The sequence below is a fragment of the Notolepis coatsorum genome, assembly GCF_963971535.1.
Source record: "Notolepis coatsorum genome assembly, chromosome: 18".
Taxonomy (NCBI): Eukaryota; Metazoa; Chordata; class Actinopteri; order Aulopiformes; family Paralepididae; genus Notolepis; species Notolepis coatsorum.
In genome coordinates this window covers 53,349,792-53,370,261 of record NC_140182.1, presented here as the reverse complement: position 1 = coordinate 53,370,261, position 20,470 = coordinate 53,349,792, and the positions used below count along the sequence as shown (strand labels likewise).

The following is a 20,470-nucleotide window of genomic DNA, read 5'->3' as shown; positions in this document are numbered from 1 at the left end:
ACAAGGACTGTCCTTCCTTCTCCAGTGCTCAGACACCTGGCCAGAGAGACCCAACACAGAACCACTTGAGGACCAAGTCGAGCTACGAAAAGCAGCTTTCTGTGGAGTAACAGTCACTTCACCTATCTCTATCAGCCTGGATGGAAAGGCATACAACACCTGGCAGGAGCTCATGGATGCCACTGCTCAAGAACTCCATGGCCAGACCCCCTCTAATTTCTCGCCCAATGCTGATGAGTATCACAAAGCAGAAGAAATCATCCGTCGGCAAGCTCAACAACAGTCATTCCCTGAGGAGTACAAACTCCTTGTAGGAGTTGCTTACTTACCTTGGCTCCTGAAATAGACATGTCTACGGACCTCATAAGAGTGGGTGGTGGGCTCCGGCGTTTAGAAGGCGTAGATGACTTGACCGTGCACCCTGTTGTCCTGGATGCCTCCCACCCTGTCACAGACTTGCTCATCCAGAAGTCCGATGGTGACCTGCACTATCCTGGCCCGGAGCGAGTCTTTGCTGAGCTGCGGAGGTCATTCTGGATAATTTGTGGGTGGGAGGCGATTCGCAGGCACCAGCGTGCTTGTGCTGAATGTCAGCGCTGGAGAGCCAAGCCTTCCATCCCCAAAATGGCTGATCTTCCCGCTGCCCGTCTCCGATTACACAAACCAGCCTTCCACTCTACGGGTGTGGACTGTTTTGGGCCCATGTTAGTAAAGGTTGGCAGACGCCATGAGAAACGCTGGGGAATTATATTTAAGTGTCTAACAACCAGGGCGGTACACTTAGATCTCCTCCGAAGTTTGGATACGGATGCGTACCTGATGGCCCTGAGGCGATTCGTCGCCAGAAGAACAACCCCTGCAGAGTTGTGGTCAGACCAAGGGACCAACTTTAAAGGAACGGGAACTTCGAGAGGCCTTCACAAGCATCGAGCCTACCCTACAGAAACTTGCCCGCCATAGGATTAAGTTCCACTTTAATCCTCCAGCGGCCCCACACTTTGGTGGAGTAGGCCGGGAAGCTCACCCCGGATCATGAGGTTGATAACAATGATGATAATACTCAAAGTGTCTATGATAACGATAATAATGATGATGATACTAATGACAGTGTCAATGATAACGGTGATAATGATAAGGGAAAGGTCAATGATAACGGTGATAATGTTGATAGCCATGAAAATGTCATGGACGATGATGATGGTAATAATGGCGATGGTGACAATGACAATAAGAATTCTACTGATTATGTTATTGTTGATGACGTTGCTGAGGACTATGGCGGTGATGATGAGACTCCAGTGTCACCCATGGAGAAGCTGGCGACGGCGAAACCCGAAATCGTCATGCCCAGGGCTAACAGGGCAAAGAAGGGAGGCTCCCAGCAACGGAGTGCTGAGCGGGCGAGACATGTCGCCCCTCCCTCACGGTCGGAATTTGTAGATTAGCTTTTTTTTCTGGAAGGTACTTTTCAACCTGTTAACTTTTTCCATGACTTTCGAGATGGAGGTGGGCCTGCCTAACATGCAGAGGCAGCTCATTCTAGTACTGTACAAACTGTACTTTCAGACCAGTTTGGACTCCATTTATTAAATGTTTCTAGTTTCATAGGAGACTAAGAAAATACAGGTGTTAAGTTTCATCAATTGCTGAATTGCGTTGAAATAAAATATTTCTGAAAATATAATACATGTAGCCTACCAACCCTATACACTTCAGACAACCCTCAATGGTAGTAATAAAATAACCAGATATGACGACTCAAACATTTATTTATGTACAAAAGATGAAAAACTAGTCATGTTTTTTTTGTATCAAACATGTTAAGCAAAACATCACTATTCTGCTTAAAAAAGAACATAATGTTGTCAGTAAGTATAAGCATGTTCCCATGTTAGTGGAAGTCAAGGGGGGGGGGCAAGAAGCATACCAACCATATTTAGAATGCTTCATGGCCCCCCCATTGACTTCCACTAGCATGCTTAGCATGATGCTAGAAATGTTCTGCTTCCAGTATACCAAAAGAAAAAACCCAATGTGTTAAGTGCTTTTTGTGTGGACTGAAAGGGCAAATCAGACACTATACTCTTAGGCTTCTTATAAATGTGGATCATCCATTTAAAAGGGCACTGCACCAAAAGACAATACACATTTATTTTGCACTCTAAACAGTTTAGCACACATTAATTTAGTTTGACAGTTATTGGGAGTAAATGAGTTTGAATATGGCTTGAATATAAGGACTGCTACCTTATCATTTTATTGAACTGTAACTATTTTCCTGAGCAATACTTTTTTTTGTAATAAAACCCTTCATATAATGGCACGGCGTAAGGCATAGCAGAACTATCAAATCCAGAAAGATATGATTCAATCATAACCATTAAGCAATAATCAAACCATTTTACCACAACACCATGCTCATTCATATCATAAAGTAATTTACCCCAATGTCCAACATAAAGATACTCTGGCACCCCCTGGTGTAATAATCCCTCATTCACAAATAATTCTCCTCATTACTTTGAAAAACAGACAGGAAACGGAACTTTTTTGAATCCCCCAACCAGCCACAGTGACTGGTGGAAGTTGTTCAAACCGTCAATATGATTTCTAGAACAGAAACAACCTCCAAACAATGTCTGATCTACTGCTCGAGTTACTATGTGAACTAGGAAAGTGTACCAGCCACAGCCCTGGCGTTGTACTAAGTATTTGACTGGTAACTAGTCAGCTGCAGCGCAGTCCTACACCTTCTTGGGCACATTGGTGATGATGGGTTTGGGGCGTGTCTTGAAGATGAGTTTCTTCTTGATGAGGGCAGAGACTGTGTAGGAGGTAGAGCCGCCGGAGCCTTGCTGCTCTGTTTCCATGGCTTCCTGGTTGTTGTCATCGTCGCCATGGCCACCGACAGTACCGTGGGCGTGGCCAGAGTGTTTGGTGAGGACGGCGAAAGGTTTCTCCAGTTTGGCGACCTTCCCGTACAGGATGTGATGCCCTACAATGAGCACGGGCACGCCCCCCTGACGGTGGAGAGGAAGGAGGAGAGAGGAAGGAGAGAGGGAGGAGAGGAAGGAGGAGAGAGGGGAAAGCAAGGAGGAGAGGGGAGAGGAAGGAGGAGAGAGGGGAAAGCAAGGAGGAGAGGGGAGAGGAAGGAGGAGAGAGGAGTGGAAGGAGGAGAGAGAGGGAAGAGGGAGGAGGGAGGGGAGAGAGGAGAGGAGAGGAAAGGAGGAGATAGGGGAGAGGAAGGAGGAGAGAGAGGAAGGAGGAAAGGAGGAGGAGGAGACACAGAAGAGAATGTGTCAGAATGTAGGATGTAGCTCTTTGCGTCACAACACCAGGTGCCGAGACGCTTCCTTTTATCATGCAGAAAACTCTCCTATATGCATGGCAAGAACAGTCTCAAATAATACATGCAGATGTCCAGAATCACTATGTACAAAAAAAACTGCAATAATGTGTACAGACATCAGAAATTTAACAATAGCAATCTCCGACTTCTCTTAGCTTGACCGAGGAACGCAACACTTGTGATAGGCGGGTCAAGAATAAGCCAGAAAAAAGCATTTAAGAAAAGAGGGCAGAGCTTTTGATTAGGCCTGCACCGATATGCAGGGTTCTTACACCTTTTCCAAAGCAAAATTCAAGCACTTTTCAAGCTTTTTCAATGTGCCTTTTCAAGCTTTTTCAGCATCTTATGCGGCTGTGGTCAATTAAATATTTACTCAAAATGATCATTTCGCTTCTTCCATCCCATTAAATCAGATGTTATTGTGCTATAAACAACCAAAATGATGTAGACTTGGCATCCTATATAAGCTGGCTGAGCGAATATGAAACAATCACTCAAATAATCACCAGATAAAACTTCAATTTCAATCAAATATTTACTGAAAATGTGCAAAATAAGAGAACAGTCTTTGAGGTAGGCAGTCAAACAGCTCCTTGAGCCTTAAAATGTATACAAAATCAAATCAACCTAGAATTAGTATATAACCCCCCACAGTGTGTTCAGTTGGTACGTCCCAGCAGGGACTAGGATGTAAGCTATATGATGGCCATGTTATTGGTTGTAATACAGACGCACAGTTGACACACGCTCTAGTCTCCTCTCTTGATATTTCACACAAACAGCTACCCCAAGCTAAAAGCAATTGGTTTTGATAGTCTATCAGTGAGCTGGATGCAATCCTACCTGGAGGGAGAGAACAGAGGATGGAGGTAAACGGTACCCTATCCCCCCTGCGTGTAGTCTTTTACCAACAAACTTGCAGTTCCGCATTCGGGTTGTGCGATCTGATTGGCCACTGACGTACGCTCTCTCTACGCCCAAACAGTGCGTTACGCTAGTTCTGCCTCTAACCTCTAACAGCCTGCAGCCTGCTAGCATTGTCCAATTCATATCAATCGAAATAACGTATTGTTTTCATCTATATTAACGTGATTCCATCAACACAACATAAATGTTCAAAACACGACAAGACAGTTTGCATCACTTCCCACGGTTCTCGGCACTTATTCTACCGGTAGTGCGGTAGTTGTTGCCACGGTATTGGGTCTTTGGATGAATACTTCATTGGCGGGGAAGAAGAACACTGATAGCGGTGTGTGGACCGTCCTGCGAGCCCCAGGCCACCGTCCCGCGAGCCCCAGACCACCGCCCGCGAGCCCCAGGCCACCGTCCCGCGAGCCCCAGGCCACCGTCCCGCGAGCCCCAGACCACCGTCCCGCGAGCCCCAGGCCACCGTCCCGCGAGCCCCAGGCCACCGTCCCGCAAGACTTGTTTCCCGTGCCCCTAAAATTCGACCTGGTCTCGTCCCGTGGGGCTCGCGGGACGGTCCACACACCGCTATCAGTGTTCTTCTTCCCCGCCAATGAGGTATTCACCCAAAGACCCAATACCGTGGTAACAACTACCGCACTACCGGTAGAATAAGTGCAGAGAACCGTGGGAAGTGATGCAAACTGTCTTGTCGTGTTTTGAACATTACGTTATTTCGATTGATATGAATTGGATAATGCTAGCAGGCTGCAGGCTGTTAGAGGCAGAACTAGCGTAACGCGCTGTTTGGGTGTAGAGAGAGTGTACGTCAGTGGCCAATCAGATCGCAGAACCCAAACGCGGAACTGCAAGTTTGTTGGTAAAAGACTACACGCATCCCCCCCCCCCCCCCCCCCCGCAGTGAGCTGTGGTGTTCCACAAGGAAGCATACTAGGACCGCTACTGTTCCTAATTTATGCAAATGACATGTCGTCAGCTTGTGACTGCAACTTGTTCCTGTTCACGGACGACTCATCATTTACATTTACATTTAGTAATTTAGCTGACGCTTTTATCCAAAGCGACTTACAAGTTCTGTACGACAAGTCATCAGGAAGGGTACAACTCTATCAGCTGAGTAACAATGTTCATCAAAGTGTTGCGTGCTACAGTGTAGGTTAGTTTATTAGGACAAGTGCATGACATTTCATTCATTTCATTCATTTCAGTAAGGTTAGTTAGGGTTCGATATTTTTTTTTCAGATAATGGTTGAAGAAGTGCGTCTTTAGTCGACGGCGAAAGATTGGACGGGTTTCGGCTGTCCTAACTGGGGTGGGTAGTTCATTCCACCATTGTGGGGCAAGGACTGAGAATACTAGGCGACTTCTCTTTGATGACCCTCCCGGAGCTTGGATAGGAGTAGGTCTGAGGCGGCCAGAAGATGCAGAGCGTAGGGGTCTTGAGGGTGTGTAGTTAGAGACCATTGACCGGAGGTAGGCGGGAGCGGTTCCCTTTGCTGCACGGTATGCTAGGTCGAGGGCCTTGAAGCGGATTCGTGCAGCAATGGGGAGCCAGTGCAGGTCCCTAAGAAGTGGGGTGACATGGGCCGACTTCGGTATGTTTGAGATCAGGCGGGCCGCTGCGTTCTGAATGAGTTGAAGAGGCTTGGTGGCAGTGGCCGGGAGGCGTGAATACTTTCAAATGTTTGTTTCCGCGTTCGAGTTTTGCGCTCTGATTGGCCAGGTCATGTGACATGTGCGCCAATCGTGGGACAGCAAGTTCTGCGCCTATTTCCGGGTCTAACAGCCTGCAAACTACCTGGAGTTCTATCGCCTTAACCAACTTCGAAAGAGCGCCTAAGCTTAACCAGTGTAGAAACTTGCGGTCCCACGATTGCCGCCATGTCACATGACCAGAAACGCGCGTGGCCAATCAGAGACGTGGAAACAAACATTTGTTGTCTAAAGTATTCAGGCGGCCGGGAGACCATGCTGGTCTCTGACAAGAAGGTTGAAAAAACCCTCAGCTCGGAACTAGGCAGAATCTGCACCTGGCTCGCTGATAACAAACTATCATTACACCTGGGTAAAACAGAGTCCATTCTCTTCGGTTCAAATAACAAACTCAGCAAGACCGACGGCTTCTCAGTTACAGTGGGTGACAATATTGTCACAAGGAAAGATGAAATGACATACCTGTGCTCACTAGCTCACTAACGTTACTGGGATTAAAGCAAGCTTTCAGGATTAATTGATTGAAAATGTTATTAACAGATTGCAGAATGGGTACAATACAGTACAGCTCAATACACACAATTGTTAAGGGGATGCAGACCAGTCAAATACTTTCGTCTTGTTTACATCAGGGTCCCCCATTTTCAATTCATCATAACATATATGACATACAGGACAGTACTGTTACATCTAGACATTTATGACATACCAGATCTACAAATATACAGTACTGTTTATGAGTACAAAGAATCTAAAAAGAGAGTATATACATTTGATTGCTCATTGGACCGATGCAATCAATAAAAAACACTATCACCAGCTGATATACTGTATGTTTGCCGATATATATATATCTGCCTGGTTTTGCTCATCGGACCGATATTATTGATATATGAAAAAATCACCATTGGCCGATACTGATATGGTCACCGATATACCGTGCATCCCTACTTTTAAGAGGTCAATTGCTGCATAAAGACATCTGATAAGCATGAATGTAGCGGACATACAAGGGGATTGTGAATATATGACATATCAAATGTCTTGAGCAGGTACTGTAGTGGTTGAGCTTACATTGTCCTCACTACTGGCCCGGTGGAAGGACATTGCAGTAGGGCGGGGCAATTAATCCAGTTTCAATTTCAATTACGATGTTACAACATGTTTCTCCAGTTATTTTGAAACGTCTCAGGTAACTTGTAGAAGATGATAGAAAGGCAGCCTTTGGTCGAGAAGAAAGGTAAGTCGTCGTTCAGTAGTCGTCATATGATGTTCTTAAATCAGTGAGTAATCGTGTTTAATAAGAGACAATCATCATCATGGACAATCAATGGTCATCATGGTCCAATCAACATTCATGGAACAACCCCTCCTGACGTGTATTTTCTTTTCTTTTATTCTTATTCTTATTCTTGACTTTTGGCTAACTAAATGTTCATTGTGCATCTAATGTGATGCATGTGAATCTTCTCATGGTTACATTGCACGGTTTGCTGCAATCAGCTTTATTTCCATCATGAGTAATGCTGGCCCTGATCAAGGTTATTTTGTTGTTAAAGAATAGTGCAAGTTCTTCACACTTAACCGCTGATGACTGAGGAGGTGTAGGGGCAGTGTTGAGTAGTAGATTAATAGTGGAAAAAAGGATTCTGGAGTTTCCAGCGTTTTCTGTAATGATTTTAGAGAAGTAGTCTTTCCTTGCTAAGCGGATGGTTTTATTATAAGCAGTTAAAGCATCTTTGTATATATCACAGCATATGGTGGTTTTTGTTTTTCTCCATTTTCGCTCTGCTGCACGATATTTCCTTTTTTCTTTGTTGACCGCATTATAGTTCAGCCAGGGCGAGGCTCTGGCTTTCTTCTTTTTCATTTTTAGTGGGGCGACAGAATCTAATACAGATGACAGTGCAACCCCCCCCCCCCCCTTCGATTTTTTTCTGGGTATTTGATAAAAATTATAGTCTGGTGGAGAAGCCTCTATCATTATTGATGTAACTGTGTCATTATTGAGCCATGTCTCTACTAGGCAGATGCAATCTAAGTTATTTTCTTTAATCAGATCATTTACTAAAAATGTTTTATTATTCAGTGATCTGACATTTAGGAGGGCTAATTTTATTTGTTGGACTTCTTTAGAGGAGGTCTGCTTTGGCTTGACCTTGATGGCTTTGAGGTTAATAGCAGGTGAACGCATTGATGGTGTATATCTTTTATAGGTTTTACCATGCCATTGGCTGGTTAAGATTACCGGTATGTTTTGAAAGATGGCATGGTGTTTGTACTATTCATTTAATACCCTTTTTGGTGCTAGCAGACTGTCCATCTCCTCTAGTGCGTTGTTGGGTCCCATATGCTGTTCAGCATGATGAGCTGATTTGATTAGCTCTCTCGGGGACATTTGATCAAGCGGGTTGCTGGTGGCCATGATGGCCTTGTCTGGGGACACTTCTATAGAATAGTACTTCTATTCTATTCTATAATCGTGATTTCAATCAAATCAAAATAATTGTGACTATGATTTTTGCCATAATGGAGCAGGCCTACCATGCAGACACAGACTCAAGCACTAAACTACATTACCTATAGACAGGTTTCTGGTTTGTAAAGACAATGTGTTCGAGCCAATCAGTAATACCCATTGAGTCACGTCACGTGACTGAGTTGCCCCCTACCTGTGTTGAGCTGCAGCGCTACAGGGCACTATGGAGAAATCATGGCACTCCCCCCTGACTAAAAGTTGATTTTGCCGAATCAGCATGGCTGAATGTGAGTCTTTCACCTTTTACAAATCTAGCTTTGGCATGGATTGATTATTTTGATCACTAGCATGGCTAACAAATGTAAATATATTGTAGTCCGCCCCGTTGCTCTAACCAGGATTACGTTCCTTTTTGCCTCCTTGCTGCGCACGCTGGCGTGGACGAGAAACCTGTCTATTACACGTAATTGTACATGGCTGGGTCTACACTGGCTGGGTCTACACTGTCCTATTCCAATATTCCCATTTTATTTTGATTGTACTATATTTAATTTAGTTTATATCCCATTTAATATTATTCAACCTCTTTATTTACAGTTGTACAGCCCTGGCCTATATTTAATTTTATTCCATAATTATATTATATTCTATTGTGCTTAACTTAGTTCATATTTCATCTTACTCCACCTCTTTATTGTATTATCTGTCTGTTAATATCTGTCCGCCAATGTCGCACCGAAAACGACCAAAGCAAATTCCTTGTATGTGAAAACTACTTGGCAATAAAGACCTTTCTGATTCTGATGTTCAAATGATAGGAAATCTTAGAGCATAATCGTTACCATCTAACCCCCCCCACTGTGTTACCTCTTTGGTATAGACTAGGTCTCCCATCACGTTGCCTGCCAGGCCAGAGTTCTGCCTGGGTACCACCTCTCCCTGGAGCTCCACCAACAGCCACTCCGGAGGGCTGCTGCTGTCCACGCTACCTCTGCAGGACAGAGAGGGCAGGGAAAAAACACTGCATTAAGATTTATCAGTATATAGACACTTTCACTGGAATTCTGTTGCTAGGGAACGGTTTGGGCCTAAATGTATTTCCAGTCAACTATTGCATTAGCTAAAATTGTGACAAATAAACTGGAAAAGAAGGAAGGGTCACCGCATAGTGCGTGAACACACATTGGTGCCAAGTGTGGAAACTTTCAGTTCAGCAGACCTTGAATTGAATGGGATCAGCCATCTCCTCGTTTATGTTATGTCATAAAATAATTTAAACAGGTTATTACCTCGGATGTCATAACATTTGATTGATCAGATAGCTTGCAGGCTTCAATAGAACTGGCACCAAAGTCTGGCACCAAGCAGACTAGCAGAGCATAGAACACTGGTATTCTGACGTGATGACCCTTTCTTCTTTTATAGTTTCCTACTTTCCTTATATATTGCGACAGGAAATAAACATGGGTCCTTTTAGAATGTTTTTGTTGTCACTTTGAAACCATCTATAAGTTGGAATACAATTCCACACAACAAATCAAAGTAGGTGGTGAAGCTAACATTAATAGAGTTCCACAGATGAAGAAACATATAACTCTGTTTTCAAGCTTTATTATCTAAAGATGGTAAGTTAGTGTTGTGTTCACTCATAGTTAAAGAAAGTCACGGTTGAGTACTTTATTATCTAAAGACGGTAAGTTAGAGTTATTGTTTACTCATAGTTAGAGAGTCGCGGTTCAGTAGTTTCTTGTGATATATCACATTCACACTCCAAGTGATTTAGATTAGCTTCACGATTTACATGAGCTGTACAAAGATGCTTATTACAACGAATGTAGCTGGTGGCACCTGGTGTTCGCTGCCAGTAGGCCAGTGGCGGCTGGTGAAAAATGTTCTAGGTGGGGCTGTGCCATATTCACTCAGTTTCAGTAACTACAGTATATAACCAGACCTGCAAACTGATAAGAGGTGAAAAATGTGACATGTTTGTAAACCAAACCCCTGTAGGGGTATGAAGAAAATCGTTGTGATTCTAACATGTAAACGAAGCACTCGTGGAAGAAAATAAAGGGAAAAGACAACCCGTTTCCGGGTCTGACAGCACTACAATTACATTTTCATATCATAATATCATAACGCAGAGGCTGAGACAGACTAACTTTTTTTGCTGCCGGTAGAACATCGCTGTACGAGAGCAGTCGCGTGTCGCGCTAACCCTTCCAGAAGCTTTGCGGTCCGAACTTGAACTTTCCATAAATGTATAGACCACTGCACTTCCGCATTACATTGAAATCGGGGAGGAGATTGCGGGGGGAGCAAATTAATAAATGTGGATGAGAGCCTTGATGTACTGTAAGTGGTTGCAGCTACGGCTGTGGGGGTGCTAGAGACATGATCCAATAGACTTTTATGCGCCTGAGTCTCCTGAACAAGGCGCGACCCATTCCTAATAGATCAGAACTAAATCGGCCAAGCTAAAGCCCCCTTTTCAGCACCTACTCCCCATACGCATGCGCAGATTGTCAACGGAGTCTGAACGGCGCAAGACGCGCAAATGAATGTTGAATGTTACATCAGAGGGGGGAGCTTCGGTGGCCAGTGTCCTTTCAGCCGAACAGGATAATGAAAAAGTTATCCCACTCAATGGCCAGACGCGTCTTATGGCGACATCTACAATTACCTCATTGAGTCTCCAGGTAGACTAATGTTTATATTTAAGTGCAGTGGTCTATAGCCGCTCACACTACCACCACAAGCTCCCCCCCTCTGATGGAACATTCAACATTCATTCGCGCGTCGTCTCACGCCGTTCAGACTCCGTTGACAATCTGCGCATGCGTATGGGGAGTAGGTGCTGAAAAAGGGACTTTAGCTCGGCCGATTTAGTTCTGATCGATTAGGAATGGGTCGCGCCGTGTTCAGGAGACTCAGGCGCATAAAAGTATATTCGATCATGTCTCTAGCACCCCCACAGCCGTAGCTGCAACCACTTACATCAAGGCTTGCATCCACATTCATTCATTTTTTTTTATCCACTTTTTCTCCCATACCAATTTTCATATCGTCCAATTCAACCCTCCCCTGTCTTCGAACGTTGTTTCTTACCTCCCACAAGCCGGCTGCAATGTGGACTAAGTCATACATAGCACGAGTCCCCTCCGATACTCGAGGTAACAGCCGTCGCATCTTTTCACCTGCGCGGCTCGATCTTTCAGCGTCGGGGGTCTGGGCTTTGGAGGGGCCCCGCCCCCGTCGCTTCTTGATTCTACTGCGCAGGCGCACCAACCGACCTGTAGGAGTCGCTGTCCACAACGCCCGATCCCCAACCTTCAGTTTCCCTCCCCGTAATACGGCCAATGTGTATTACTGTGGACGACCAGCTAAACTGAAAGCAATGTGGAGAGCGGGGCTCGAACAGGAGGCATCCTGTTCGAGCCTAGTCGCCAGCATTCATTGCGAGCGCCTTGCCCACTGCGCCACGTAGCCGCCCGCATCCACATTCATTCATATGCTCCCCCCGCAATCTCCTCCCCGATTTCAGAATCCCGGAAGTCTATACCAGGGGTTCCCAAACTTTTCAGGCCGCGACCCCCAAATAACGGTGTCAGAGTGCCGCGACCCCCACTATTATAGGAGGTAAACATCTTTTTTTTTTAAATATATATATAATTTTTTTTTTTTTTTTTTTTTTAATAAATGGAAATGTATGGTTGAAACATGCAAATGTTCAAACGCACACACATTAATAAGCATTGGAGGCTTTTAACCAGGGCCGGACTGGGGAAATCATTCAGGCCAGGAAATATAGTGCAAAATATAGCCCCAGTCAGGCCACTTTTTAAGCAGGGGGTCCCCCACCAGGAAATGTTTTGTTACAAAGACTTAATTTCCTGCATTCTGGTGCAGGAATTTTCTGAAGTGATATTAGTTTAACAATGAGTGTTTTATCTTCTCACAAAGTGGTTTAATCTTCTTACTGAAGTCCAGCTTGCTAACCACCAAGGTAGTTTGTCCTCTTCCACAGGTCAGCTCAGTTACACTTAGAGAAGCTGCTTAAGTGTAATGGTGATTACTGTTCAATAAATGTTGACACTTTTCTTACTATGATTCTGTTTCTGTCGTTCATTTGATAAACTACAATGGGACAGAGTTTCCCTTTAGTTCATTATTAAAATGCGAAAATGTGAATACACTCAGTGAGCTGCGGTGTTCCACAAGGAAGCATACTAGGACTGTTACTGTTCCTAATTTATGCAAATGAAATGTCATCAGCTTGTGACTGCAACTTGTTCCTGTTCACGGACGACTCAGCCCTGCTGGTCTCTGACAGGGACAAGTTGCAGGTTAAAAAAGCCCTCAGCTCTGAACTCGGCAGAATCTGCACCTGGCTCGCTGATAACAAACTATCATTACACCTGGAAAGATGAAATTACATACCTGGTAGGGGTGGGGGAAAAAATCGATACGTAGTAGTATCGCGATACTTTGCGTGGCGATACTGTATCGATACAGGGACGCCAAGTATCGATATTTAATTTTTTATATATTTTTTTAAATTGTTTGTATAAGGAAGTTGCATTGTTCATTTCAATACCTGTAATAGTACAGTAGTCCACACGCACACATGTGCATTCAGTTAAGTTGGAATATGACTGTAATACAAACAGTTCAGTTTGTCAGGTACATGCAACACAGTGTTTACATCTGTCTGCTTGAGAAAATACCATGTTCTGCAATAAAAATTATTGAAGTGTGATGAACAGACTGAACTTCATTTTATTAGATAAAACATGTTGACAAAGTTTTACTTTGCAGTTGAAAAAAGGTGGCTGGGTGGCGCAGAAGAAATTGCGCTCGTCACCAATGCAAGAGACTCTGGTCTCGAATCCGGGTGTCAGCATTGCCTCCGGCCTGGGCCGGCCGTCATACTGGCTCAATTGGCAGAGTCAGCGGGTGGAAGTCGATGGGTGGTAATCTGGACGTTGTGGACAGCGACTCCTACAGGTCGGTTGGGGGACGCCTGCACAGCAGAGACAGGAAATAGCGGGGGTAGTGTGAGCCTCCCACATGTCACACCTCGCCAATGAGAGTCCGCGCTGGCAGGTGAAAAGATGTGACAGGCTGCATCCTCGTGTACCGGAGGGGACACGTGATGCAAGGCTTCTATCCTCCCTACAACCGACCAGTGGGGGCATATGCGAGCAACGTTCAAGACAGGGGAGGGGAGAATTGGAAAACACGAAATTGGGATGGGAGAAAAATAGAAAATAAGGAGAAAAAGTGGATAAAAAAAAGATAAAAGGTAATAAATCGCAAATAAATATATTGCAATATTAATATCGCAATACTCAGCATATCGCAATATATTTAGTATCGCAATACTATCGTATCGTGAGGCCTCTGGTGATTCCCACCCCTCCATGCTAGAGGCAAATCTTTCCTGTGACAAAATGGCAACCAATGTAATCAAAAAGGTCAACCAACAAACAAGATTATTGTACCGGATCTCCTCTCTGGTAAGCAAGAATACCCTGAAGACTAACAGGAGCACTCATTCAAGGTTACTACGACTATGCTTGCACCTCATAGTACCAAAGCACCTCAAAGGCACTAAAAACCAGACTACAAACATCACAAAACAAACTGGTCAGACTACTGCAGCAACTTGCAATGGGCCTTGTCTACAAGATACACTAGACCAGTGGTTCTCAACTGGTCTAGCCTCGGGACCCAACATTTTCCTTAGTCATTAAGTCGCGACCCAAATATTTGAACCACTATGATTTATTTCAAAAGAAAAAATTTCAGTAATACACAATCTTTCATGCACTGTTAAAAACATGAAATAAACACAAGAAAGTTACAACTAGGGCTAAAAACCCAATGAAATAAAATAATAAATAATATATGCTTCTTAGCAGATTTCTTAGCTTAACATAACAAACCTAAGTTTGGGGGAACTAATGGGATAACTGGGGTTGCAACAAAAGTGCAGCTAGGGCTAAAACACAATGAAATACAATAATAATAATAATAATAATAATAATAATAATAATAATAATAATAATAATAATAATAATAATAATAATAATAATAATAATAATAATAATAATAATAATAATAATAATAAATAATATATCCTTCTTAGCAGACTTCCTAGCTTATTAACATCCCAGGGAACTAATTGGGATAACTGGGGATGTTGTTTGCTGCTGACAAGAGTCTGGGGTGATGGTCCAATCTGTTCCTCTGCTTTGTCTTCAGCTGGACCAGAGTTGAGAAGCCACTTTCACAAAGATAGGTAGTGCAAAAAAATTTTTTTTTTTTTTTTTTTTTTAACACACATCCGCGACCCACTCAAAATGGCCCCGCGACCCACTTTTGGGTCGCGACCCACCAGTTGAGAAACACTGCACTAGACTACACCACTAAGATACCCATGTACATAAAAGGTCAGTGAATTCCACGACCACAACACCAGACCAGAGGGAGTTCCACAAATCATGTTCAACCCAGATTCGGCACAAACAAGGGACTAAACACGTTTCGCAATTATGCCACAAGTACAACAATGTGGAACACCCTACCCAGAGCTGTAAAATAATGTGAATCCCTACCCACCTTCAAAACCGCCTTCAAAACTTAAAACCAGGTTCTCAAACATAAACATAAAGACGGACAACACGCTCATCACAGACAAGCTGGATGTAGCCAATTACTTAAACACTTTCTTCACAAACATAGCCACAACACTGGTAAACAAACTACCCTCCCACTCAGGGCATTATGGGGTAGAACACATAGTAGCATACTACAAGAACCTAGGCGTCCACAAAGACGACTTCAAACTGGAAATGGTAACTACAGATGAGGTACTCAAAAAAACTGAGCGCCCTCCAGCCGAACAAGGCCACTGGCCATGACAACATCCCCTCCAAATTCCTCAGAGACTCAGCAGCCGCCATCACCCCAGTCATCACACACATAATAAACCTCTCCATAAAACAGGGACACATCCCCAAGGACTTAAAAATTGCGAGAGTAACACCCCTGCACAAAAAGGGCAGCAAATTAGACCCAGGCAACTACCGCCCTGTTTCTATCCTTACATCCATCTCGAAAGTCATGGAAAAAATAGTATACGAACAGGTCGAAAAGTACCTTGCGGAAAAAAATCTAATCTACGAATTCCAATCTGGCTTCAGAACATCCCACTCCACTGACACATGCCTTCTCTATTTGAACGACCACATCAAACAAGAGGTGGACGCGGGCAAATACTGCGGCATGGTCATGCTGGACCTACAAAAGGCCTTCGACACTGTCAATCACACCATTCTGATTGACAAGCTAAAAGCAATTGGTTTTGATAGTCTATCAGTGAGCTGGATACAATCCTACCTGGAGGGGAGAGAACAGATGGTGGAGGTAAACGGTACCCTGTCCCCCCCCCTCCCAGTGAGCTGTGGTGTTCCACAAGGAAGCATACTAGGACGGCTACTGCTCCTAATTTATGCAAATGATGGTCGTCAGCTTGTGACTGCAACTTGTTCCTGTTTGCAGACGACTCAGCCCTGCTGGTCTCTGACAAGAACAAGTTACAGGTTGAAAAAACCCTCAGCTCGGAAATAGGCAAAATCTGCATATGGCTCGCCGATAAACTATCATTACACATGGGCAAAACAGAGTCCATTCTCTTCGGTTCGAATAACAAACTCAGCTTCTCAGTTACAGTGGGTGACAATATTGTCACAAGGAAAGATGAACTTACCTACCTGGGTTCCATCCTAGAGGCTAATCTTTCCTGTGACAAAATGGCATCCAATGTAATAAAAAAAAGTCAACCAACGAACTCGATTCTTGTACCGGATCTCCTCTCTGGTAAACAAGAATACCCTGAAGACTCTGGCAGGAGCACTCATTCAAGGGTACTACGACTATGCTTGCACCTCATGGTACCAAAGCACCTCAAAGGCACTAAAAACCAAATTACAAACATCTCAAAACAAACTAGTCAGACTACTGCTTGACCTGACTCCTAGAACCCACCTCACCCCTGCACACTTTGACAACCTAGGATGGCTTAGAGTAGACGACAGAGTACAGCAACTTGCAATGGGCCTGGTCTACAAGATACACTACACAACCAAGGTACCCATGTACATGTCAAAATACTTCCCAAAGGTCAGTGAATACCACGATCACAACACCAGAGGGCGCTCCATAAATCATGTTAAACCCAGATTCGGCTCAAACAAGGGACTAAACACGTTTCGCAATTATGCCACATCAATGTGGAACGCCCTACCCAAAGCTGTAAAGGAATGTGAATCACTACCCACTTTCAAAAACACTCTCAAAGAACACCTACGGGAGACTGCAATTCGAAACTGGCCCCTACAAATGTCCTAAACCAGTTGTACAGTAAATGACCAAGTAAGGCTTTGTCATGTATTCCAATGTACAGTGTAAAATGTGTGTGTGTCCCCTACCCAACCCCCCCCCCCCCCCCCCACCTCCAATGTACAGCCCTCACCCAACCCACCCAACCCCACCCCACCCAACCTCCTCCAATGTACAGTTTCTACGCCAAATGTATATACACTCCTTTTCTGGACACTTTTGTATCACAAACAGTACTGTATTTGCAAATCTGATATGTCATAAATGTATAGATGTAGCAGTACTGTCTATCTGTATGTCATGTATGTCATATATGATGAATTGAAAATGGGGGACCCTGATGTAAACAAGACGAAAGTCTTTCTCTGGTCTGCATCCCCTTAACAATTGTATGTATTGAGCTGTACTGTACTGTACCCATTCTGCAATCTGTTAATAAACTTTTCAATCAATCAATCAATCAACCTGCTGCAACGCAGTAAGCGAACACTAGTGTTACCCTGGGGTGGAATTAAGTAAGTAACTAAGAGTAGCCGTAGCCGGGATATACACTACTGTAACTTACCTCTAATAAACATCTCTTAAGAGTTTGTTTACTTCTTCCTTCACTTACCTTATAGCTATTTGAACCATTGTTGTCCTCCTGACAGATTATGATGGTGGTGGTGGTGGTACTTCCAGCCCCTCTGTGCGGTGCCTCAGAGTGGATGCGAGCGTAGAATAATCAATCCTAGCTACTGGCCGCGAATAGCAACATATACTCAGATAGCGTATATAAAATATATATAATCTTTGCTCACCTAATTCATAGCTAAAAGCTAATGCAGAAAACGGCGAGTATCTTGTATTTCCCGCCAGCTGATTTTAGCTGTACAGTGACGTATTTTCAGAATCAAGCGCGTGATTTCTTTCCGTAGCCTATGTTTACGAAGACGCTCTCTGATTGGCTAGCCGCGTACAGCGAAGACCCTCTCTGATTGGTTTAGCGCCGAAGGGTCTCTTCCGCATATTCAACAACAATTGATATTGTTCCCTAACCCAAACCTAACCCTAACCTTAACCTTAACAAACCCTAACCCTAACCCTAACTCTAAGCATAACCCACTTCATAACATAACCCACTTCAAATAACAAACTCAGCAAGACCGACGGCTTCTCAGTTACAGTGGGTGACAATATTGTCACAAGGAAAGATGAAATTACCTACCTGGGTTCCATCCTAGAGGCTAATCTTTCCTGTGACAAAATGGCATCCAATGTAATAAAAAAAAGTCAACCAACGAACTCGCTTCTTGTACCGGATCTCCTCTCTGGTAAACAAGAATACCCTGAAGACTCTGGCAGGAGCACTCATTCAGGGGTACTACGACTATGCTTGCACCTCATGGTACCAAAGCACCTCAAAGGCGCTAAAACCAAAATTACAAACATCTCAAAACAAACTGGTCAGACTACTGCTTGACCTTACTCCTAGAACCCACCTCACCCCTGCCCACTTTGACAACCTAGGATGGCTTAGAGACTGATAGATGACAGAGTACAGCTACTTGCAATGGGCCAGCCTGGTCTACAAGATACACTACACGACCAAGGTACCCATGTACATGTCAAAATACTTCCCAAAGGTCAGTGAATACCACGATCACAACACCAGAGGGAGCTCCACAAATCATGTTAAACCCAGATTCGGCTCAAACAAGGGACTAAACATGTTTCGCAATTATGCCACATCAATGTGGAATGCCCTACCCAAAGCTGTAAAGGAATGTGAATCACTACCCACTTTCAAAAACACTCTCAAAGCACACCTACGGGAGACTGCAATTCGAAACTGGCCCATGTAAATGTACTAACCCAACCCCCTCCAATGTACAGTAAATGACCAAGTATAGTTTTGTCAATATTCCAATGTACAGTTTTGCTTCAGTGTTCCCCACCAACCCCTCCTACCCAACCCCCCCCCCCACCCCACCCACGAACCACCTCCAATGTACACCCGCCCAACCTCCCCCAATGTACAGTTTTTACGTCAAATGTATATACTCTTTTCTGGACTATTTTTGTATCACAAGCAGTACTGTATTTGCAAATCTGGTATGTCATAAATGTATAGATGTAGCAGTACTGTCTATCTGTATGTCATGTATGTATATGTCCTGATGAATTGAAAATGGGGGACCCTGATGTAAACAAGACGAAAGTCTTTCTCTGGTCTGCATCCCCTTAACAATTGTGTGTATTGAGCTGTACTGTATTGTACCCATTCTGCAATCTGTTAATAAAGTTTTCAATCAATCAATCAATCAATCAATCAATCAATCAATCCACTTTGAAGCAGAGTATTATGTACAAGGCGGAAGAGACCCGTCGGCGCTAAACCAATCAGAGAGGGTCTTCGCTGTACGCGGCTAGCCAATCAGAGAGTATCTTCGCAAACATATGCTACGGAAAAGAATCACGCGAATCAAGCCCGTGTAGGACCATTCGCTTCCGGTTCAAAGGTCTTCAACGTGGTTCCTTCAGGGTGTTCAGCGTGTGTGAACCTCTTGGTAATGAAAGTTTGGCTAAAGTAAACAAAAGGGCGTATAAAGTAGCCGACAAAGTAAGTATAACGTGCATTTCATTCTTAGTTCCAATAACCCTAGAATGCGCTGCGAACTCATTACTAGCTTGTCGTTAATGTTAACGTTAGCGTATCTAATAACACTCCTTCTGTTTGCTAACGATGGAGAGAGATGCTGAGCTAGTAGCCAGACTAGGATACGCCACTTTTTGGCTACCGTTGCTTTTCTTTTTAGGCTCATCTTTTTCTTTGTTTTCCCGTAGACACCTAGGAGACGATGGGTGAATTCAAAGTGCACCGGGTGCGTTTCTTTGACTACATGCCCAGTGCCATCAGAGCCATGGCGTTCAACCATCACACAGAGAGGCTGGCCGTGGCCAGAGCTGATGGGGCTGTGGAGATCTTCAACTTCTCAGACAATTACTTCCAAGAGAAGGTACTGTATGGACCCGCATGCAATTACAAATAGATCTGTCTCTTGGTAACGATTACAATAGATGTGTCTCTTGATATCTTACAATAGATATGTCTCTTGATGTCCATGTTAACTATTCCTGAATCTATATAAATAATTTTGCTAAGCAAATAATGCCATGATTACAAAAATGGTAGGCTACATGATATCAAATGCACTTTGCATTGTTAATCTGTAGTAAATATCTAACGTAAGTAAAAGTGCTCCTTTAGTTATGTCACTGGGTCAAATTAATTCTGTTTAGCTTCAACCTGCTTCAAGTGGGTGCAGTTTGCCACAATGCATCAAAGAACGTTTTAAAGCATATACCGGTATGTCAATTTAATATACATTTCACAATAAGCCCCACCCATCTGGTATTCTCGGCAGGTTAAATAAAACTCATGAGGATTATTGGTAAATAGTGTTTTGATCCAGGTCAGGGTCCCGTTCCTCATACGAGGATAGCTTGAGTTAGCTGGATATGATTGTTGTTCTTCCTCATATCATTGCATTGATAACCTGTTCAACCGAGACAAAGTGGGTTGTTTTTTTTCTTTTTGAAGCTTTTGCCATATT

The 20,470-nt window shown here is 43.8% G+C and overlaps 2 protein-coding genes across 2 annotated transcripts in view; one reads left to right on the top strand and one right to left on the bottom strand.

The window, feature by feature from the left end:
• Positions 1-1,751: 1,751 nt before the first annotated feature.
• Positions 1,752-17,741, bottom strand: chtf8 (CTF8, chromosome transmission fidelity factor 8 homolog). Its single transcript, XM_084334792.1, has 3 exons — positions 17,488-17,741; positions 9,339-9,462; positions 1,752-3,020 (listed from the first exon to the last, which is right to left on the bottom strand). The coding sequence occupies exons 1-3, from the start codon at positions 17,505-17,507 to the stop codon at positions 2,745-2,747; spliced, it is 420 nt and encodes a 139-aa protein (XP_084190918.1). The 5' UTR covers positions 17,508-17,741; the 3' UTR covers positions 1,752-2,744.
• Positions 17,742-19,367: 1,626 nt separating this feature from the next.
• The window catches only part of utp4 (UTP4 small subunit processome component), a 77,855-nt gene continuing 76,752 nt past the window's right edge, over positions 19,368-20,470 (top strand). Inside the window, exons 1-2 of the mRNA XM_084335345.1 lie at positions 19,368-19,476; positions 19,701-19,873. Of these exons, the coding sequence (XP_084191471.1) occupies positions 19,715-19,873 (159 nt within the window). The 5' untranslated portion in view covers positions 19,368-19,476; positions 19,701-19,714. The remainder of the gene's footprint in view (positions 19,477-19,700; positions 19,874-20,470) is intronic.